The sequence below is a fragment of the Taudactylus pleione genome, unplaced genomic scaffold, assembly GCF_031769625.1.
Source record: "Taudactylus pleione unplaced genomic scaffold, aTauple2 ptg000288l, whole genome shotgun sequence".
In the NCBI taxonomy this organism is placed as follows: domain Eukaryota; kingdom Metazoa; phylum Chordata; class Amphibia; order Anura; family Myobatrachidae; genus Taudactylus; species Taudactylus pleione.
The window spans coordinates 1382913-1407574 of NW_028284690.1; the positions used below are offsets into that span (position 1 = coordinate 1382913).

The 24662-nt window shown below is 44.9% G+C and overlaps 1 protein-coding gene across 2 annotated transcripts in view; it reads right to left on the reverse strand.

Moving 5' to 3' along the window:
• Positions 1-24662, reverse strand: part of MYO19 (myosin XIX) — a 182075-nt gene that overhangs the window by 154419 nt on the left and 2994 nt on the right. Inside the window, exon 2 of one of the 2 annotated variants that reach the window (XM_088482422.1) lies at positions 4133-4277. The exons of the other annotated variant lie outside the window; for it this stretch is intronic. Coding sequence (XP_088338548.1) covers positions 4133-4277 — 145 coding nt within the window. The remainder of the gene's footprint in view (positions 1-4132; positions 4278-24662) is intronic. 2 annotated transcript variants of the gene reach the window in all.

Below are 24662 nucleotides of genomic sequence, written 5' to 3' on the forward strand. Positions count from 1 at the left end.
CATTTATGATGGAATTTAGTTCTGCTCTTGTCCAAGGACAATGCATTACCACTTCCCTCGTTGGCACTACACCATTCGCATCTGCATTTCCATTCGGAAGTTATCGTCCGAATGGGATGCAGGCCGGTAGCGCTGCTACCTCTGACCCGGTTGGGGGTTTAATCTGCTGCTGCTACGTATGGTATGAACAACTTCCTCTACGGGTGCAGAGGGTGTTAACACTTCCCTTGCTGTTACCGATGGAGATGGCGGCACCACCCGTGATTGTGGTGATGCAACATCTATCATTTGCACAGCATGGGAAATGGCAGACATTACAATAGGCTCATCATCCATATCATAAAAAAATTCTTTATGGTTGCTTAAGAGAGGGTACAAATTGCTTGTTACATTTTTATGGGTATTTTTGGTAACTGTACTTGCACCTCCATCCACATAAGGTGGGGGAGGTGAGCGTGAACTGCTGGCAATACTCTCCACAACGCTACCTTGCCGCACGTGCGCGCCATTTTGCGGCTCGCCCGTATTGCAATTTAGCGTCGCAGATGTATTTTCTGGCAATACGCTCGCGACGCTAGTTTGCGTCGCTTGCACATTTTTAAGCCACGCATTCCCCTTCATGCTGCCATAATTTTAAACATTCACAATACTTGACCTTTTTCTCTCGGGAGCACTTCAAACTGATGTGATCCTGGACATTATCTAATACATCCTTATCAAAACTACCAATTCTGGGAAACGGTCTAACACTCTTCATCGTCATTTTAAACCATACATCACAATACCTTATTGCATAAGTACCGTACTTAGTATGCATAATACGACGGGCCGATCCAATTCGAGCTTTCATTAGCAGCACATCATTGTCTAACATCTCTACTGTTTGCATGGCTCCCATTCTGAGACAAAATCCTACGCTTTTCAATAAAGATTTAAACTGGTGAAAGACAATCTAGATACTCTCACTTACCTACGGAAGAAATTTCTAGATGCCCCCGCTCACCTATTATCTCTCAGCTCACAATCACACCTAGTGCGGCTCAACTACAATGCTCAAATATTATTGAACACTGCAGTCACATTGAGAGCCGGTCCCTAACAAAAATAACAAACCATACACCTGCTCTGTGTACTGAACGGTAAGCTGCTTACCGAGCGGCTAGACTAACCCTTGCACCTAGCCCTTAAGGATCATACGATACCCTTAACTGTCCAACACATACTCACTGTTACACACTTTTTCCTGCGCAGAAAAATAAACGCTAACCCAGATATTGCTAACAATTGAAAAATGTAAACCTCAACGGCTTTGTTTAAACACCATGGCAGCACAACCGGAAGTACGTATACGCTATTGTGCGACCAGCCACGTACAAAATAATGCAACTACCACACAACCGTATAATGACTTTTTAGCTGCGTACGCAAAAGTGCGTCTTTTACTGTGCGCAAAACTGCGACTCAGCCGCGTATTCAATACTGCGGCACCCCTTTTAAACGATAGGTTCTATCAACAAAGGAAAACAAACTTTTTCCTTTCTTGTCCCTGGATTCTAGTCAGCTTCCTTTGCTCACACGAAAACAGATAGCGATATTTCAACACAAAGCGGTTACAGGAAAACCCTGTATGTGGCAACTCCACCCTTTGCTGAGATATCGATAGCCGTATGTGCCGTGAGTAGGTAAGTGACTTCACTCGACGAGCCCCCATCTAAGGAATTTATATTTCAACCTCTATATACCCCTGCCTGTACCTTCTAAAATCCTTCCTATAAACCTCTAAGGATGACGTTAATTTGCGTACGCAGTCATACAATAAATAGAGACTCCAGACTCAGAACATGTGGTTCCGAAGCACAAAGTATTATTCAAGTAAAAGTGCAGTCAGTTACATGCTATGATCTGTGTACAATTTAGAGCAAAGGAATTATACAGACCCAAGTACAGTATACATACGCAGCGCCTCTGGTCCAGATGTTAGGTATCAGCAAGAGACCCCTCGTCCGTCAGCATTCAGCATGAAGACTAAGACCCAGTGTTTGAGCACACATGTTTATACCCCCCCCAGAATAGACAGGACAATAGAGAAGTTTGTTGCTGATATCATTGGTTCCCAGGGGAGAAGCATCTGTTACAGTGCATTTAACAGGCTGGTTCAAATAGGCTCGCCCAGCCTCTAACAACTGGGGGTCTTTTCCCTCCCGCCCCCATGCTACATCCATGCAACAGTTGTTCATAAAATATACATTTTGTTGCTTGTAGTCTCTGCGGTCCATAAGTTCGGAATGCATGATGTGATCTCCACACCGATAGTACCGGAATTCTGTTGAAAGAGTACGCATCAGTTCGAAACCAAACACGGCTTTCTTAGCATGTATAAAACCTTAGTTATCAAATATCTTTATTTCACAGCATTTATACTAACTGAACCAACTTAAATCTTATACTTTAAAGCTTATTAAACCTTATGTGTGAATATGTAATGTGTGACTATGCGGGGTTTGATATAAAGACGTATTAATGTGTGTATGAGAAATGGTGCACTTACTGAACATCTAGCAGTGTGACATGCTGAGCCTGATAGTTCCACATGCCCACTCTGTCAGCAGTCCCCCCTTTCCCAAGCTAAAAAGAAAAACCCTTTATTCTCCCAGTCTCTTGTGTAAATGCAAATAGCCCAACTACATGACACAAACCTAAGATAACACTCTAGTCTTTGAAGTCATGTCATTGCAGGAAGCTTGCTAATGTAAGGTGTGTATTCGAGCCAGGCCACCTGTAGTGAGAGCAGATACTGTCCAGGAAGCTTATCTACACAAGCTAGTTGTCACGTAGCCATTTGCTCTATTCATCTAATGCAATCCAATTTTTGAAATACTGTAAAGCCATTTCTGAAACATATCCTTTATAATACGTAAAGTCATGAAATAGGCTTTTGGTGAATCGCCGTTAACTTATGGCGATGGTCACAGATGCATTCGCATGATGCTAATAGTATTATCACCACATGTACTAAAGTGTGAGTTTATCTAAAATGGCGCTTAGGCGTCCATTTCGCAAAATGGCGTTGCTGCGATTCAATTTTAAACTGATCTTGTCTCAGCCAATAATCCAGTTTTCGACAGTAGACAGTAGGGGTGCTGGCTGGGCAGACAGTAGGGGTGCTGGCTGGGCAGACAGTAGGGGTGCTGGCTGGGCAGACAGTAGGGGTGCTGGCTGGGCAGACAGAAGGGGTGCTGGCTGGGAAGACAGAAGGGGTGCTGGCTGGGAAGACAGAAGGGGTGCTGGCTGGGAAGACAGAAGGGGTGCTGGCTGGGAAGACAGAAGGGGTGCTGGCTGGGAAGACAGAAGGGGTGCTGGCTGGGAAGACAGAAGGGGTGCTGGCTGGGGAGACAGAAGGGGTGCTGGCTGGGGAGACAGAAGGGGTGCTGGCTGGGGAGACAGAAGGGGTGCTGGCTGGGGAGACAGAAGGGGTGCTGGCTGGGGAGACAGAAGGGGTGCTGGCTGGGGAGACAGAAGGGGTGCTGGCTGGGGAGACAGAAGGGGTGCTGGCTGGGGAGACAGAAGGGATGCTGGCTGGGGAGACAGAAGGGATGCTGGCTGGGAAGACAGAAGGGATGCTGGCTGGGAAGACAGAAGGGATGCTGGCTGGGGAGACACTATGGGGCTGGAATTGCAGAAACATGGGGCCTAACTATTTTGTCAGTCCTGGGCCCCACAATTTATGATGACAGCCCTGTGTACCCTTAACAAAGTTGTGAGTATGATTCCCGAGCAGTATTAGATTTACTTTGGCCCTCTCATATGGATCATTTGAGAGCAAATGGAGGACCAGGTGTCCAGGGGAGAAACAGTTCCTCTCATTCACATGGGTACCTTGTACATTCCATTTTTCCAGGTAGCTAGCGTTCACTGTTACCGTTACAGTCACACATAACGGGTTATGGTCACATTTGTGCCTCGGGCATAACAAGTGCACGTTAGCCTAGCCTAGGCCCAGTTCTCCCCTGACCCTGTTACATATTCACATTTAACTAAACATACAGAAAACAGTTGCAGAAAAAGACCAAGGCACGTCTCATTTGACTTAACACAAAAAATATTTTAGCAGAAAAATACAATGTTATTTTACCTGTTTCAGTTGTAACTGGGTTTACTTTGGTCAGATCATCATACAAGTGAAGTTGTTCTTCATCAGTTAAGAGTGCATTTACTTCCTTGCTGATTGATTCGTGTAGATTCAACAAAATGGGAGATTTCTTCTTCAGTCCATTAGGCTAAAAATTAACATAAAATTAATTTGTATTCAATTACAGAGTTATAGGCTGTATGAATGTTTTACTGTCCTCACTTACTCCAGCTCAGCTATAGGACACACATGTTTAGGCCAAACTACTTCCTTAGATATAGGTTACCTAGGCGTAAATCCTATAATTTAAATATATACAATGTTGATTATAATCACAAGCCCACAGCCCTGACAAAGCCCAGCACCATTTTTCGGGTGAAACACATAGGCCACGCCCCCTCTGCAGAACAGACCCAGAAGCACCATCCAACTACATCATGGACATCCGCTGTCCCCCGCCTCCGCAATTACGCTGCTAGCGGCTAGTGGGAGATAGCAGGCAGAAGGAATCATACACAGGCACAACAATCACAGCCTCTATTTGAAATAAGAAAAGAGTGAGAGAAGCCGGCACTAACCAGGATTAACATCAAAGGATGACCAATACATTATATTCATTAGCTTAGCACTCACACAGAAGGCTTAAGAAAAACGAACACCACATTAACAGGAACATTTGAGGGATCTCTTCAAAAGGAACCTTCAGCACAATAACTGTATAAGACTATATAAATAGATTAACCCTGGCTGTCAATTATTTGTGCGCAGCACCCACTTATTATAAGGTCCTACGAACTACTCATTTTTTATTTATGTATGTGTTTGCTCTTAGATCTTATGGTTCCAAACAATTCAGATTTTTTATTAAATTATATTATTTATATATATATATATATATATATATATATATATATACACATACACACACACATACACACACAAAAGTGCCTTTATTTGTACATATGTATATTGCTATTTAAATGTCAGTATTTTTATTCTTATTTTTTTGCACATAATAAATCCAATTTATTATATTCAACATTGCACATATTTAAAATATAGGATTCGCGCCTTATAACCTACATCTGGTCACGTATAATTAACCATTTATTTGGTGGCTGTGAATGAGCCACACAGGTTTAAGGCTGCACTAAAACAGCATACACCTGACATAGCAAAACATCCCAGAGGAGAGCAAAAACCACATCCAAAACTCTATACTTCTTTAGTTAGCGATTCCACCCCACCTCTGTCCAGGTAAGAAATATACTGGGGCTCATGCAGTGCTAGATGTAAATGAATGCCACAACCTTTTCTCTCTGCAATATGCTTCCTTTCACACTGCTCACCAAATCGCTGCGCATATGCCAAATTTGGCATATAGGGGGCATTTAAACTTAAGTGAAGTACTGTAAGTGTATGTTCACACAAAATCTTATCCCATGCGGAGTAACAAATAGAGGCATATGCATCTGTCTGTAAGCAGACCACTTGCGGGTACTCGACTCTCAGTACAAGTAGCAAACGGATGATGATCGCAGACTGCATCTGGTTGGCAGTATGCATATAAATACCTTAAAATTATGCAAATATTTTCATAACAATGTTGCTGCGATTTATTTGTAGGATTACAGTGAAATAAGAAACAGGTTGTCAGTATTAAAACATAGGGCCTGATTCAGAGCCGGACGCTATTTGCGCTCGCTAATTTAGAAAAAGGGGCCGGATATTTAAATTGAGCGCTCGCTCTTTGCGGTCTGTTGACGCCTCTATGTCTGAGCTAGCGAACTAAATATGCGCTCGCTATTTTGTAAAGACGCCCCCTGGCCGCTCGCATCCTACGTCATCTCCGCTATTTATTATATTAATCGAGTACATCGAAAGGCATCTGAACTGCTCGCAGTGCTTGTGGTTGGATTTTCCTACCGCAATCATGCGAACAGTTCAGGCTAAGAAACAACCAAGTGACGTGGTCGATGATGCTGCTTTGTTAATTATGCACACCCTTAAAACGCCTGTTTTGACCTTTTGGCACGCCTGCGTTCGGATCTCCACTCCCCGTTTTCAAGCACCTTCCCCTGTTACCACCCACAAACGCCTCATTCTGTCACTCAAATTAGCAGGCATTCACTATTTTGTGAGCACACAATTTCCGACCGCAATGACTGGTTCGCGCATGCGTATTACAACAACCCATACGCATGCACAGTTGTGCGAACATCGCTCGGAGCGAACGAGCGGCCGCTTACGAGCGGCTCTGAATCAGGCCCATATTTCCTAGTCAGCTTGTGCTGATGTTTATTATTGTGTACTTACTGTAACAAATAAATTGTGCTATAATGCAAATTCATGGTGTACTGATTATTAAGCTTTTCTTTACTATCACTGTGAAGCCAAACTTCCTGTCACATTGCAGGTGCATATTCTGCTACAGTCATCTGTAAGGAAGCCCATTTCAATAGGCGTGCCAAGCTGGATATATCTCGCGTTTGCTGGTAAATCTGCAAGAGTAGCAAAAATCTGGATTTTTTTGGAGCGCATTATATAATTGCTATTGCATTGTCCCAATACTAAAGAATTGTACTATTATTGGTTTATTAATCTTGTGCTGGTTAAGTTTCTTTAGCAACCAATGCTATAGAAAAATGACAGGAGAAGACATTCTTATTTTATAAACACTAACCAGGTTGTGGACAGAGGGCCTGATTCAGACCCGGTCGCAAGCGCTGAGCGCTCGCAACCGGGTCCATGTTTGCCCACTGGGCATGCGCACAACGGAGCACGACGGGTGCTCCGTCGCTCCGGGTCTCGCACCAAAGGGGGCGAGATGTCGATGATGATGACTGACAGCTCGCCCCGTTTGGTAGGTGTGGCAGGGGAGTGGCTTCACAAACGGAGGCGTTCCCATGTGAACGCCTGCCGTTTGTGGGCAGCCCCACTGACATCACCAGTGTCACATCACCAGTGATGTCAGCGGGAGAGCTTCCGGCTCTATTAGAGCCAGAAGCTCGTTGCAAGACCATCATCCTGGCTGCTCGCTATAGCTGTGGGGAAAAACGAATTAACTCCTGTTAAATGTACTCAGTATTCCACCACTTTAAATTTTATTAATTTTGCACAGCAAAATAAAATCTCACAACAGTGCACCAGTCCGGGGTACAAAACAGCACCCTTTGGTTTGTCATAGGGCAATGAATATAAACAGGTCTGCTTGGTAACATGAATAAAAGGACTAAAATGCTCGGAAGAACACTGAAAATAATCAACAATAATATATATATATATATATATATCACATCTACTATACGTAGAGATAAAGGCACTCGCCAGACTTTGACAAAGGTCCTGGAGTGGAACCGAAACGTTGGCAACTATGGATTATGTGCATGCTAATAAAGCTTAAAGTATGTTTTGACTTCAAAAGTCTGGCGAGTGCCTTTATCTCTACGTATAGTAAATGTGATATCCTATATCATTGGGTTACCCACAGTTCAGTGGAACTCTAAAGAAGCACCCCAGCAAATTACAAGATATAAGGTGTGAGTGCTGGACCGCGAGCGGGTCTGAATTAGGCCCACTGCACGATTTCTAAACGATTTTTAAATGATTGAACGATAACATCATTATCGTTCAATCGCCTGCTAAAATCGTGTAGTGGATGCCCCCCCTTTAAACTCTTTGTGCCCATATTGGTTCGTTTTCCCCATCTGGAAGACAGTGATCATGCCTCTGCTTGTGAAACCCTGCTTGCACCTGCTTATTTTGAGACTATTTGTGCATCTCAGGGTATCAGGGGACTATGGGAAAGATGCATCAGACCTTCTAAAAAGTGAAGTTGCCCATTGCAATCAATCAGTTCTGGTAGTTATTTATCTATCAGCTTCTATAAAATGACGGTAGCGGATTGGTTACGATGGTCAACTTCTGTACTTTACATACCAGTGAGATACATTTAAAACTGACACCCTACTATATTCATCCCATAAATCGGTGCACATCACAAACTTACTTATCCTACTTTAAATTGAAGGAAATGTTCCATTCCTGTACTCGTAACAGCTATATTACAAAATGAACAGACCCTATACATATATCCCTGGATAAATGTAGTTTAATAAGATCAGACAGCGCGCTCATTCCAAAATGATGGGACCTTATATATATAGAATGGGATTGTAAAGCCGCCGGTTCAAATCCCGACAACATGAGCCCGAGAGGATAAAATGCCGACAAAGGATTTAAGTAAAGCTAACCCTCCCTTAACGGTGCCTAACCCTAACCTCCCCCCATGGGTGCCTAAACCTAACCCCCCCTCCCCGCTCCCTAAACCTCCCAGGGAGGTGCCTAACCCTAACGTCCTCCCCAGGGTGCTTAACCATAACCACCCTTCCCATAGCCTAACCATAACCCTCCCGGAAAGGGGGGGGGGGTGGCTAACTCCCGGGAGCCCCCTAACCTAACCCTCCCCCACCCCGCGGCTAAGAAGACACGTGTCCCGGACTTACCTCGTTTGGGCCTGCGACGTTCTGTATTCCGGCGTCGGGCCTATGATAGGTGTCGGTATCTCGACACCTATCATACAGCACCGTCAGGATTGTGACCGACAGTCGCTGGTCACTTAACTACATCCCTTATATATCTCCATATACTTAATGAATGAAATACATTGGTTGAACATACCTATCACTGCTTTATATATACAAATTACTGCATCTGGCCCACATTATACCCTCTCACACATCAGCAGACATATAATGCTGTAATACATTACAACAAATACATAAGGTCGCATTAGTGATTTAAGAAGCAGCAGACACACTATTAATTATACCATAGGGCCTACATGGGCTCCAGTATAAGCTCCAATTGATTCTTGATACTGAGATCTTGTAACAACATTCAAGATATTCTATTTACAAATGTAAAGGTGCCCATACACGGTGCAATAAAGCAGCCGATCCAATAGATTGTTAGGATGTGGCTGCTCTACCGTACCGTGTATGGGCATGATATCGGACAGAGCGAGCACCCATGGGGTCGTATATCACACCCCCAGATCTTACTGCAGATTCAGTCGATTTTGGAATGCGATGTGCGATCCCATGCAGCGCTATGCGGGTGGGGGAGCCAGCATATCGAGTGGTCGATCACCCGATCGCTCCGTTTGTGGGGGAACGCCCGATATGTCGGACGTCGGATCCCCGTCGCGTCGCACGGTGCATATCACACAGTGTATCCGCAAATTAGCGGATGCAAAAATCACTGTCAATAAACACTAATGCAGAGATAGCAGCTGACATCCAGGATCACAGACAGTTGAGAGGTTGTATTTATCACATACTAAAGCTCAGTGCACACCTGTACAATCACACTTTCGATGCGATTTTACTTTCGATTTCACTAATGTTCGGAAGTTCCAATCACAGTGCCTATATGCGTGTACAGATCTGTGCAATCTAACTTGCGATCTTCAACTTCAAATATTGTAAGAAAAGTTTGTACCACTGTACACACTCTACAGATTTTAGGCTACGCTGATGTAAGATCTAAACAGAATTATCAGAATGGACTGGAAAACGGCATTATTAACAGCACATCTCTGCATAACCTGCAAAATAAATATTACATAAAAGCTTCTGTTATTCTTTGAGTCAAAATATATGACAAAAGCATGTGATAAATGTCTAGACAGTATGCATGAAATCTGGTAAAGCTGCAGGCTATAAACAGGGCTGTAAGGCCGGCGGTTCAAATCCCGACACCGGCAGACCGCCAGCAGTGGAAATCCCGACAGGTGAGTATTACTAACCCTACCCCCCCCAACCAGCCCTTAGTGGTGCCTAACCCTAACCCCGCCTAAGTGCCTAAACCTAAACCCCCCTTCCTCTTGCCTAACCCTAACCCTCCCGGGGGAAAGCCTAACCCTAAGTCCCCCCCCCTGGGAGCCCCTAACCTAACCCTCCCCCCTGCGGCTGTCCGGCCGGGGACTCCCAGCAAAAGCAATGAGGTAAACACTATCCCGTGTGCAGTCTATCTTTACCCCCTCCCTACCCTCAGTTCTGCCCCAGCTGCTATACTAACTATTGCCTGCCCCTAACACCCTCCTTGCCCCCCAGTACTGCCCTAGTTATCTTCTTACCAGTCCCCTACACCCAGTATTGCTTGCTCCTAATCTCTTCTTTGCCCCAGTAGTGCCCTAGCTGCTAATAACTCTTTTCCCCTATATGCCTCCCATACTGCCCCTGCTGCTATCTACACTTGCCCCCTCTCTACCACCAGTGCTGCCCCAGCTGCTATCCTGACCCAGCTCTGCCCCTAACCCCCTGCTTGCCCCCCCAGTACTGCCTTAGCTGTTATCTATCCTGGCCACTCCCTACACCCAGCACTGCCTGTCCCTAACCTCCGCCTTGCCCGCAGTTCTTCCCCAGCTGCTATCTACCCTCGCCCCCTCCTTACTCCAAGTACTGCTTGCCGCTAACCCCCACCGTACCCCCCAAGTACTGCGCCAGCTGCTATCTACCATTGCCCCTCACACAACCTGCCCCTAGTACCCTCCATGCCCCCCCAGCACTGTCGCATCAACTGTCTGCACTTACCCCTCGCCCTGCCTGCCCTTACTCCCCTATAGATGCAATCTACCCCAACTTCTCCCTGCCTTTACCCTCAGCTCTACCCCAACTGCTATATACCCCCCCAGCACAGTCCCAACTGGTGCCTGCCCTCAACCCCCATAATATGTAATGGGACCCAGAAAAAGTGGTGCAGGACCCCAATTTTTTAAAGTGAGGGGTCCCCGGGACCCACAATTTTTTCCACTCACCGTGATCACTGATATATATATATATATATATATATATACATACATATACATACACACACACACACACACACACACACACAATATAAAATAATACTTTTAATAAAGAATTTTTATTCAAATATTTATAGAATAGTGGGCCTGATTCAGAGCCGGACGCTATTTGCGCTCGCTCGTTCAGAAAAAGGGGCCGGATATTTAAATTGAGCGCTCGCTCTTTGCGGTCTCTTGACGTTTCTATGTCCGAGCGAGCGAACGAAACATGCGCTCGCTATTTTGTAAAGATGCCCCCTGGCCGCTCGCATCCTACGTCATCTCCGCTATTTATTAGATTAATCGAGTACATCGAAAGGCGTCTGAACTGCTCGCAGTGCTTGTGGTAGGATTTTCCTACCGCAATCATGCGAACAGTTCAGGCTAAGAGACAACCAAGTGACGTGGCCAATGACGCTGCTTTGTTAATTATGCACACCCTTAAAACGCCCGTTTTGACCGTTTGGCACGCCTGCATTCGGATCACCACTCCCCGTTTTCAAGCACCTTCCCCTGTTACCACCCACAAACGCCTCATCCTGTCACTCAAATTAGCAGGCACTCGCTATTTTGCGAGCGCTCGATTTCCGGCCGCACTGACTGGTTGGCGCATGCGCATTACGACCCATACGCATGCGGAGTTGTGCGAACATCGCTCGGAGCGAACGAGCAGCCGCTTACGAGCGGCTCTGAATCAGGCCCAGTGTTCTTAGATACATCTAGAGTCCCGCTGCCTCCAATGAGGAGCTGAGCCTCATACAAATAATGCAGAACAATAAAACAATGGATGGAAGCGCAGTCAATAGGCATATAATAAATAATAAGTGATAAAAAATAATAAATTAAGAGTAATGAATATGAAATTTAATGCACTAAAAAACGAACATAAGATCAGAGATAGGAAAAATGGACAGTGATACATGTAAAAAAAATGAATAATATACACATAATAAAATACATATATTTAATAAATATGAAAATGGTCAATAAGAATCTGTCGCACACTTCTGATAATGTAGTAGACAACCATGGCAATGAGATATCCTCCTAATTGGCAAAAAAGGGACCAAGTATAGCAAAACTTGAGGTAAATGTAACTTATTTTGAAACAATTAAAAAGTAGCAAGAATATTGACAGTTCTGAAGTCTCTTTGAGTAGAAATCCTTAATTGAAGTCCCTCCATGTAGCAGCCAATGAATGAATAATTGGAAACAATCCAAAATCTCCTATGTTGGTGTTAATACCCTATGTGCCACAAAACACCGCAAAAAAACACCTTGATATGAATCAGTCTCAGAGTAGTCTGTCGGTTTGAAAGTCCCAACAAGTGAGGTTAAAAAAACGTTATACTCACAATTGGTGGCAGTGAGACCTACTCAGACTGACTTGGAGAGTCCTGGTGCCTAGACGGTATATGCTCCTCAAATGGTAATGAAATTAGGTACCTGAGAGGAGATAGCATGTGTTTGTCAGACCTCCGGATCTGAAAAGCATGGATTATGGGGAGCCAATGTGGGTACAAAGCCGCTGAGAATCAACAATGGGTAGGTGCACCTGGATATGCGTGCTGCTAATTAGGTGGGCTGGCCATGCTCGTTCTTTGGGAAGGAGCCACTGCCGTGAGAGCCGGCACCTGATGTCCGTGCGCCCGGCATAGATCCACACAGTGGTGTGGTAATGGAGCCTCTGGAGTAGTGCGGCTGGAGCCTCCGAAATCACTGGGGGTGTGTCACTGAGGCGTTTCTCGGCATAAGCCATTTTTTCAAAGCCGCACTACTCCAGAGGCTTCATTACCACACCATTGTTGATTCCCTGAGGCTTTGTACTACTGCGAGACTGATTCATAGTTAGTTTTCTGACCACATATCTAAGAACCATGACATGGGTAGGTATGTCTTCCCATGGAACCTTCGGCGGCTTCTTTCATTATGTATGTGTTACTTACGTTTCATGGTGTTGTCTTGTTTCTTTTGTGTTCTCTTTAACTTCCCACTTCTACTCAATGGGGCATAGTAAATTGGTAATGCAATCTTTGTGATTAAAATTACCGCGGTCATCGCAATCATTTTTAAAAAATTGGATATTGCAGGTATCGGAAGCGCGCATACCCACTGTATCCAATTTTTTGTTTTAAACAAAACCTGCTGGGTAGTTTAAAAACTATATTTTTACAATAGCCTGTACACCCCCTCCCAAAAAACAAAAAAAAAGTTGGGTAACTGTAATACAGTAATCTTTATTACTGACCCAAAGAAACATATTTTTATATATAAAAAAAGCTGCAAATAGCTTATTTGTGCATTTCCGTTTAATTACATACGAATAACATGAAAGGAACCAAAAAAAAAAAGTATAAAAAAAAAAATTTGATTTTGGGTAATGTTTAGGCAAATTAAAAAATATGTAAAAAAAAAAAAAAAAAAGATAAAACTCTACTTTTTCTATTAAAACAAATACTAAAATACTACCAAAATAAAATTTTTGGTACATAAATCAACAAAAAAAATGATTTGGGGGGAAATTGGAGTCCAATTGGGACTAACTGAGCCAATTGGAAACTTCCAATTGACTAGTCATTAGGAGGGGGTGTCCAAAGGGGTTCAGAAGCACTGAACAAACGATATGGACAGCTGTAGGACAGGAAAAGAAACATCAGCAGACAAAGTGACTGTATCGACTGCAGAGTGACTGGGGGAGGAGTAATGAACCAGTTGGGAAGCAATCCGTGTGTTTTCTCTCTGTGATGGCTCCATATAGTCGACTATCAGTGCAGCAGCTGGAGGCAGGACACAGTGAGCGGTGGCCCAATCAGATAAGAGGGTGGTGCACACTATAATAGGACTGCAATGGTCACACTTATTGTGCTCGGTCTCATTATAGGGTAGTACAGACAGAAATGGTTATACCGCCACTTCAAGGTGCACCCCCTCTATTACTGACTTGGTAAGGAGAACTGGCCTTCCTGGGTGATTTGACAAGAGAGGGTATAACGCCTCCCTCCAAAAGATATGGAAATATTGCCTCCATTATTATGGTATAGAAACCAACACCACTCTAGCTGGGCGCTAATAAGCCTATAATAGTATGTCAAAAGAGAATAGCAGCATACATGTCAAGCTATATCTATATATAAGATAATTGGGAGTTATTAGAACACCACACACAAATATTTAGTGCTCCATTATTATGGTGTTGGAGCCACAGTGATAGATCACAACATCGCAAAATGCGAGCGCTCGTTCTGAATGAGGGCGGCCGCTTCGCTTTTGAAGTGCGGCCTCCTGGTCGTTAGCTAAGCTGTTGGTTACCACCCATAGCTTTAGCGACCGACCAGGTTAATGGTCGCGATGCTTGCGACAAGACCCTAAGGTTGGGTCTCGGCAACTGCAAGCCCCAGGGAGCTTCCTGCTCTAATCGAGCAGAAAGATCCCCACTGACATCACTGCTGATGTCAGTGTGGCCGCCCACAAAACGGCAGGCGTTCTTTAAGGAACGCCTCCATTTGTGAAACCACCCCCCGCCACGCCTACAAAACGGGGCGAGCTGTCGATCAACATCGACAGCCGCCACTTTTGTAGTGAGCTCCAGAGCTAGAGAATTTCTCTCTCGCTCCGGGGCTTGCGCACACGCACTGCGGACGCTGCGCATGCGCAGGGCCTAAACATCGACCCGCTTGCAAGCACTTGCGAGCGGGTCTGAATGAGGTCCTTAATGTGGCCGACCTGTGTGCAGATACCCCACTCTTTGGGTGTGTGTGTTTTGCAGGGGCCCCTACAAAATGTTGCTATGGGGTCCACACACTTCTAGTTACATACCTGGCAGGAAGCCACGGACTAAAGCTGGGTACACATTTGACGATGCCGGAAGCGATGGAGGGAAGGTGGGGGGGGATGGGCAGATAGCGAGGGCATTCGGCAGCATGGAATCACTAGCAACATCCTCAGATCTTTCTGCATGTACAAAACATCTGAGGATGCGATGGACAGGAGCGTGTGTAGTCAGTGCGTACACGCTGGACGATTTGAACAATTTGACGTTCCGATGCGTCGGAAACGGCCAAATCATTCAAAACATCGTCTAGTGTGTACCCAGCTTAAGAGTTATAAAGTGGAAGGAGCAGCATATACTGTAGTATATCAGGAGATGAGTGATGTATTAGTGAGGACAGGACTGGATGTGACAGTGTGTTCTAAAAACATTGATGCTGCAAAACTTGTGGTGTCAAAGACAAATGTAGATGAAACTCAAGTTAATGCATTCATTTAGGTTTAGTTAAGTGCTATTTTCTAATTAACATGAAATTGGCAGTCCCCCACCCATATGTATTTATTAACATTTTTTAATATGGGGCCCTCTTTTTCTGAGTACATGTAGAGTCTGTAGCAGTTGTAGCCACCCTTACCTTCCACCTCCATGCCAGACGTATGGGTGGAGCTGGCTGGAGGGCTGTTCATGCGGTGCCACCGTACAGGGCGGTATCCAGCAGGTTCACCGGCTGGCACCGGAAGTCTCCCTCGCCTTCTACCCACCTCCTGTCGGTAAAGGTATGCGCTCGGGGGGGGGAGGGGAGACTTACGGTGCCGGCAGAGGAAGACAGGAGAAGTGCAACATTGCACACTGTTGCCCTGGTACGGCACTGTCCCAGGGCTGCACCCACAGTGCAATAATAATTGCACTGGGTGCAAGTGGACCTACGGCCGGCCCTACATAAGGGGTGCTACAGTTTCACTCCGGGGTAACCAGTATATCCACAACAGCAAACATTACAGTGTTTTGTCCATTTAATTCTCATTATCTATTCTTTTAAAATGCTTTGTGATTAAATAGCGTATTTTAAAATGTTTGTGAAGTTGGTCCTGGTTTTATATATTACATATTTTATTTACCAATTGTATATCACAGTTTGTAATGCTGTTGAATTACCAAATGCTTTATCTACTCAAACTTCTTTATTGGAAATTGTACAATTTTTGTGCCATATTTCTCTGCTCTTTTCTGAATAAAAATGAAAAAAAAAAAAAAAACACAAGTAAAATGTTTGTGTAAAAATGTAAACAGAGGGCCTGATTCAGAGCCGCTCATTCGCTCCGAGCGATGTTGACACATCTGCGCATGCGTATGGGTCGTAATGCGCATGAGCCAACCAGTCATTGCGGTCATTGTTCCCTTTTTTCTCCTGTGTACCTATGTGGATGGTGGCAGTCATAGGCGGGACGCAGAAGCCGGCACAGGGAACGCTGTAACGGGACTTTTCCCCCCCTCAGGGTCATGTACTACCCACTCCACCCCACCATGGGAAAAACACCGCTCACTGCCCAGGTCGTACAAGTAGTGCATGACCCAGTGGAGTGGGTCCACCCCAGTGCCAACTTCGGTGCATGCTATTAGTGGCAGTGTGTTCAGGGCTGGCGCTTCCAATGTGTTTTTCAGTACCAATGTAGGTAGCCAATATTTTAAAGAACTGTTTTCAAGGGGCAATATTTTTTTATTTAAAATCAATCAACAATAGTTGCATCCCTGGCAGTGGGGTGAGGCTGCAACAGGGAAGATGAGTTCCAGCACCTCTCTAGGACTACTTTAAGCCCTGACACCATCATATTCTGTTGTGCTACCCATTTGAGAACAAAACAGTAATAAAACAAGACTGGTTAATAGACAGGCAGGTAGGGCCCTGTTAGCAAGCTTAGAATCTATAGAAATGTGAAAGTACAACTTTAATACAACTTTCTTCATCTCTGTGGTTTGGGAAGGAATAGTGAGGCTTAGTTCAAACTTACAATAATTTTTTTCTTTTATATGCATTTACAGTGCACAAAAATGGTGTAATATTCAGGGTCATCTTAACATATGGGCACACTGGGCTGCTGCCCAGGGCCCCACAATTCTAGGGGCCCTCAAGCTGGAGTTGACTGGACCGCGGGCATCGACATGGCATGTGCAGCCGCTCGCTCCGTGCATAGGGCAGCCGGCTGAGATGCTGGCAGAGAAAGATGTTCCCTGGCCATTCTGACTGTGAATTACACACAATCAGATCGGCTAGGCAGCATTCTCTACCTGCAGCCACAGAGCCAGATTAAGGTTGAGTGGGTGCATTTCCCTGTGCCCCACTCTCTCGGGGGCCCCCCCATACTTTAAGTACCACTGCAGTGCAGAGCAGGAACTGTACTGCAAATTGGAGAAGAGGGTGGTGGAGTCTGAGCAGGGGGTGGGTCTACACAGCACTGTGCCAGCAGCAGCGATGGAGAGATGATGGAGAAGAGCTTATGCAGACCCAGTAATCAGAGTGATAAAGACCAGGGGGTATATTTACTAAAGTGGGGTTTTTTAGAAGATGATATTACTCATAGCAACCAATCAGATTCTAGCTATTATCTCCTAAAAAGTACTAGATAAATAAGTGGAATCTGATTGGTTGCTACAGGCAATATTTTTACTTCTAATATCTCACACTTTAGTAAATATAGCCCCAGTGGCGTATTTTACCTAATATAACCTGAGTAAAATCTGCCACCCGCTGGGAATGGCTAGCAGTGACATCACATTGGAAGTGCTCCCATCACAGCCAAACAGGCAGTGTCAGGGTGAGGGGTTTTCAAAAGGATCTTCAAAAAGGGAAGCTCACACCTGACCTGTCCCCCTGGGACTGCCAGTCCCGACTGCAATAGCAGAGAGCGCTTCCAATGGGAAGCCACTCCCTTGTTATTACTGCAGCCCTTACCAGCTTCTAGGGGTTGCAGCAGATGCAGTCTCTAGAAGCCGGTCAGTTTGCTAATTTGTGCACATGCACAGGACTGCAACCCTGCACATGCGCACAATTACAGACCCCTCAGCCAGACAGGTAAGGAGCCGGCGGTGATAAAGACTATCCAGCAGTCAGCCAATAAGGTATCAGGGCAGGGGCACTGTCTATATGTATGTGTATAAGTATGCGACTATATTTATTTATATATATATATATATATATACATACACACACACACACACGTGTGTGTGGCTGTTGTATATGTGCATGTGTGTGACTGTATATATGTACACTATATGGACACCTGACCATTACACCAACAGGGACTGTGCATACATATACTTTAACATGGAGTTGGTCCCCCTTTTGCAGCAGTAACAGCTTCCACTCTGCTTGGAAGGCTTACCACAAGATTTTGGAGCGTTTATGGGAATTTATGCCCATTCATTCTGTTGAGCATTTATGAGGTCAGGCAATAATGTTGGACGAGAAGGCCTGGCTCGCAATCTCCATTGCAGTTCATCCCAAACGTGCTTGATGGGGTTGAGGTCAGGGCTCTGTGCGGGCCAGTCAAGTTCTTCCACAACGAACTCATCAAACCATGTCTTTTTAGTCCTTGCTTTGTGCACTGGGGCACAGTCATATTGGAATAAAAAAGGCCTTCCCCCAAACTGTTGCCACAAAGTTGGAAGCATAGCATTGTCCAAAATGTCTGAAGCATTAAGATTCCCATCACTGGAGATAAGGGGCCTAGTCCAAACCCTAAAAAAACAGCCCCATGCCATTATCCATCCTGCACCAAATTTCACAGTTGGCACAATGCAGTCAGGCAGGAAACGTTCTCCTGGCATCGGCCAAACCCAGACTCGCCCATCTGACTGCCAAAAAGAGAAGCATGATTTGTCACTCCACAGAACACCTTTCCACTGCACCACAGTACTCCATCCAACGCCTGGCATTGGACTTGGTGTTGTGAGTCTTGCATGCAGCTGCTCGGCAATGGAAACCCATTCCATTAAGCTCCCGTTATGCAGTTTTTGTGCTTACATTAATGCCAATGAAAGTTTGGAACTCTTCAGCTATGGAATCAGCAGAGTGTTGGCGACTTTTAAGCACCATGCGCCTTAGCAGACGTTGACCACGCTCTGATTTTACGTGGTCTTCCGCTTCATGGCTGAGTTGCTGTTGTTCCTAAAAGCTTCCACTTTCTAATATCACTTACAGTTGACCAGTTAATATCCAGTAGGGATAACATTTCACGATCCGTCTTATTGCAAAAGTGGCATCCTATTACAGTACCACGCTTGAAATCACTGAGCTCTTCATTTTGTATCACAAATGTTTTCAAATGGGAGACTGCATGGCTAGGTGCTTGATTTTATACCCCTGTGGCAACCACCTCAATTCAATAATTAACAGGTGTGGCCGAATACTTTGGTCCATATACAGTAAGGTGCATAAATATTGGGACATTGACAGAATTTTCATATTTTGGCCTCTATTCACCACCCCAATGGCTTTGAAATGAAACAAACAAGATGTGCTTTAACTGCAGACTTTCAGATTTAATTTGAGGGTAATTACATCCAAATCAGGTGGACGGTGTAGGAATTGGTGAGCCACAAAACAAGGAAAACCAGATTAGAGTTTGCCAAACAACATCTAAAAAAGCCATTACAGTTCTGGAACAACATCCTATGGACAGATGAGACAAAGATCAACTTGTACCAGCATGATGGGAAGAGAAGAGTATGGAAAAGGAAAGGAACTGCTCATGATCCAAAACATACCACCTCATCAGTGAAGCATGGTGGTGGTAGTGTCATGGCGTGGGCATGTATGGCTGCCAATAGTTCCCTTGTATTTATTGATGATGTGACTGCTGACAAAAGCAGCAGAATGAATTCTGAATTGTTTCGGGCAATATTAAATGCTCATATTCAGTGCTTCAGAACTCATTGGACGGCGCTTCACAGTGCAGATGGACAATGACCCAAAGCATACTGCAAAAGCAACCAAAGAGTTTTTAAGGCTAAAAAGTGGAATGTTATGCAATGGCCAAGTCAATCCCCTGACCAGAATCCGATTGAGCATGCATTTCACTTGATGAAGACAAAACTGAAGGGAAAATGCCCCAAGAACAAGCAGGAACTGAAGACATTTGCAGTAGAGGCCTGGCAGAGCATCACCAGGGATGAAACCCAGCGTCTGGTGATGTCTATGCGTTCCAGACTTCAGGCTGTAATTGCCTGCAAAGGATCTGCAACAAAGTATTAAAAAGTGAAAGTTATATTTAGGATTGTTTAGTTTGTCCCATTACTTTTGGCCCCTTAAAAAGTGGGAGACACATATAGAAACCGTTGTAATTCCTACACCGTTCACCTGACTTGGATGTAATTACCCTCAAATTAAATCTGAAAGTCTGCAGTTAAAGCACATCTTGTTTGTTTCATTTCAAAGCCATTGTGGTGGTGAATAGAGGCCAAAATATGAAAATACTGTCAATGTCCCAATATTTATGCACCGGATTGTAGTATATGGTTATACACACAGGATGTATAACACCCTAAAACCCGGCGCTAAACAATCACAAATTCGGATTTACTCAATAGGATATAAACAAATGTAAAAAACACTAAAACAAACATGCACATGCACAGTGTATAGAAAAGGATATTATATAATTTTGTATAAAAGCCCCTCCTGCAGCTTTTCTATTTGAGGACATATTGCCAGAAGTCCAAAAACAAGGATAAATTAACTAGAAATATGGGAAACAGACCATGCCAGCGGGGACTGACACTAGGAAAATATGTTTTAAAAAAATCAATAATAATAATAATAATAATAGAGAAATGACTGATGTTAACATATCATTTAATTTAATGTAAACAATGCATTAACATACACAACTCACAATAAGGGCAACATACAATTAGTTAAAAAAGTGTTAAGGTGCGTATCCACTAAGCGATTAAGCTGAGCTTAGTAATCACCTGCAATTCAAGCATTTAAATGTTAAAAACGACCAGCGATGCGCGTGCCCGCTGGTTGTTTTTAGCATCTATCATCGCCTGAACATGACGGTCAACCTGACGACCGTCGTCAGGTTGGCCATGTTCAGGGATGATTGATGTGCCCTCGTCCCTGCATCATCTAATGGATATGCACCTTTAGATCTTCATATACAAATGTTTCAATATTGGGGGACTCCTATATTACAGTGTCTCTTTCAGAATTAAAAGTCTCTATAGAGATAATCCAATTCGTCTCTTAACATATAGCAAGTCCTAATTGTGTCCAAAACACTGTTCTCACATGAAATCCCAGTGATTGTTAATGTTACAAATGTAGCTTGTGATAAAGCAACACTGCCTGCACGTTAAATGGTATATGTGTTGCACTCATCCTGTGTGCATGTGTGAGCGGCGGATTAGATTACAGTGTGTCAGCCTTCCAGCTGGAGAAACATGCGCACCTCTGATGACAGTTGACCGGTTGGACTGCAGCCGGAATGGGTGACCGAGGAATCGTTCGCAGTGGTCTGGGTCCTGAGCGCTGTATTACCTTGGTTAGGAACCAGCTCTGACAGCACAGCTGTGTTAGACTTTTTAAAAGTAATAAGCTCGTTCACCAGTAGGAGCGGCTTTATCCACGTAAATAGGAACGTGCCCAAATAGCAGGCTGTATATAGTTAAAAATAGCCAGTAGCTTGGATTCGATCAACGTGTTTCGTCCCCTCCTCTAGGGACTTTTTTATTGTGAGTTGTGTATGTGAATGCATTGTTCACATTAAATTAAATGATATGTTAATATCAGCCATTCCTGTTATTGATTTTTTTAAACATCTTTCCCAAATTTCTAGTCCATACAGTGTATGTGTATAACTGTTTCTCTATGTGTGCATGTGTATGACTGTATATATATGTACAGTATGGGGCAGATATACTAAACTCTGGAAAGTGATAAATTGGAGAGTGATAAACTACCAACCATTCAGCTCCTAACTGTAATTTTTCAAACACAGCCTGTAACATGACAGTTCGGAGCTGAGTGGCTGGTAGTTTATCACTCTCCAATTTATCACTTTCCAGAGCTTAGTACATGTCCCCCAAATGACTGTATGTTTGAGTACAAGTGTGACTGTATATATGTACAGTATGTGTTTAGGTGTGTGACTGTATGTATGTGTATATGTGTGACTGTATATGTATATATATATATATATATATATATATATATATATATATATGTATGTGTTTAGGTGTTTACCTAGCCATGCAGTCTCCATTTGAAAACATTTGTGATACAAAATGAAGAGCTCCGTGATTTCAAGCATGATACTGTAAAAGGATGGCACCTTTGCAATAAGACGGTTCGTGAAATTTTATCCCTGCTGGATATTCCATACATGTGTGAGATTTTTATATATACATATTGTGATGTTGTGGGGTTATTAGCGCGGTAGATTAGAGTCAGTGGTGCTGTGATTAGGTGCAAAATTAAGAGTCCACACATTGTGTTCCAGTAAAAATAAATGAAAATGGTGCTTTACTTCCAGCATGGAAACCAGTAAACAGAAATAGAAAACAATAAACGCCTAGCCCTCTCTTAGGGCACTAGCTCACTTCTTGAACCCTCTCTACAGAAGCAGCTAATCTGAATGAAAGTCTCTCAGAGCCTCTGAGGTTGGTGGTCCAGGACTGGACACTGGCCTCCTGGCCTGGTATAGCTTCCTTAGCTTGTTGGCTGCTGCCTCTCACAAGGACAGTGGCCCTCATTCAGAGTCGATCGCTAGATACAAGCGGTCGCTCTGAATGAGGGCGGCCGTTTGTGGTGTGAAGTGCGGCCTCCTGGTCGCTAGCTAAGCTGCCACCCACAGCTCTAATGAGCGACCAGGTTGATGGTCGCGATGGTCAGGACCATCGCGACCATCGGGGCTTGCGACAAGACCCTAAGGTTGGGTCTCGGCAAGAGCAAGCCCCTGGGAGCTTCCTGCTCTGATCGATCGTCGGGAACGCCTCCGTTTGGCCGGCCACCCCCCCTGTCCGCCTACCAAATGGGGTGAGCTGTCAATCACCATCGACAGCTCGCCCCCTTTGGTACGAGACGCGCAACGACCAAGCGCCCGTCGCTAGCCGGGTCTCGAACATGTCGGAGCCGGCTCCGACGTGCGCATGCCCAGTGGGCAAACATCGACCCGGTTGCGAGCGCTCAGCGCTTGCAATCGGTTCTGAATAAGGCCCAGTGTCTCTCCTGCCACACACAGAATCTGCTGTTCACCAGAACCATCTCTGGTGATACTGCCACTAATATAAAATTATATATATATATATCGTTGCAAAAGTATTCACACCCCCCCCCCCCCTTTGCATTTTTCATGTCTTGTTGCCTCACAACCTGGAATTAAAATGGATTGTTTGAAGGTGTGCATCATTTCATTCATAGAACATGCATACAACTGTGAAGTTGTTTTTTTATATTGTGAATCAAACAACATTTAGGATAACATAACAGAAAACTTCAGCGTGCATAACTATTCACCCCCCTAAAGTCAGTACTTTGTCGAGCCACCTTTTGCGGCAATTACAGCTGCAAGTCGCTTTGGATAAGTCTCTATGAGCTTGCCACATCTTGCCCCTGGGATTTTTGCCCATTCCTCAAGGGAAAACTGCTCCAGCTCCTTCATGTTGGATGGTTTCCGCTTATGAACAGCAATGTCTGACCATAGATTCTCAATTGGATTGAGATCTGGGCTTTGACTAGGCCATTCCAACACATGTTTGCCCTTAAACCACTCGGGTGTTGCTTTAGCAGTATGCTTCGGGTCAATGTCCTGCTGGAAGGTGAACCTCCGTCCCAGTCTCAAATCACAGGCAGACTGAAACAGGTTTTGCTCAAGAATATCCCAGTATTTAGCACCATCCATCTTTCCCTCGACTCGAATCAGTTTCCCAGTCCATGCTGCTGAAAAACATCCCCACAGTATGATGCTGCCACCACATTTCACTGTGGGGATGGTGTTCTTGGGGTGATGGGATGTGTTGGGATTGCGCCAGACATAGCGTTTTCCTTGGTGGCCGAAAAGTTCAATTTTAAGGGACCTATCCATTAGCAAATAAATTTGAAAGATGAACGATTTATCGTTCATCTTTCAAATTTATCTGCTAATGGATAGGCTCTGAACGATGTAAATGCGCACTCCCGTTGCAGATAAATTTTGTCTCTCCAGCATGTTGGTCAATTATCGCTTATTGCTGACAGATATTAGAAATATCTGTCAGTTTATAAGCGGTAATCGAAGAACGATGGACGAACAAACGATAATTTATGGAAGCCACACCCCTGTTCCTGTTTCCCGGAACCATTCCCAGGAGAGGAGCAGTCAGCAGCAGAAGCCACAGAGCACCAGGGGACAACGCAGTTTTGCCAAATAAATAAGGTAAGTAAAGTTTAATAGCAGGGGGGGGGGGGTTGTTTTTGTTGGGGTTTATAGTGCGGTGGGGGGGGTAGGTAGTGCGGCAGTCAGGGCCCGCCCGCTCCTACTGTCCACTGCCCCGCTCCTACCAGTGAGGACACCTGCGGCCTGCCCGCTCCGACCAGAGAACACCTGCGGCCCGCCCGCTCCGGCCAGCAAGCACCCGCGGCCCGCTCAGACTGTCCAGGTGCCCCGCACCCGCCAGTGCCCACTACTACATCCCCCTCCTTACCTCTCACTGACCTCGGCTGGGAGTCCGCAGCTGCCCGTGCCGGGAGCATCTTCTCTGCCTGCTCCTCTGCTAGTCAGTGAGCGCGTGCGGCTGCGGACCCCAAGCTGAGACTGTCAGTGAGAGGGGGTGCCCGCTGGTAGGAGCGCACCCCCGTAAATTTGGCATGAGGGGAGGAAGGGGGGGCCCTCATTGGGGGGAGCGGGGGGCCCTGTCTATGGTGCACTAAGAGG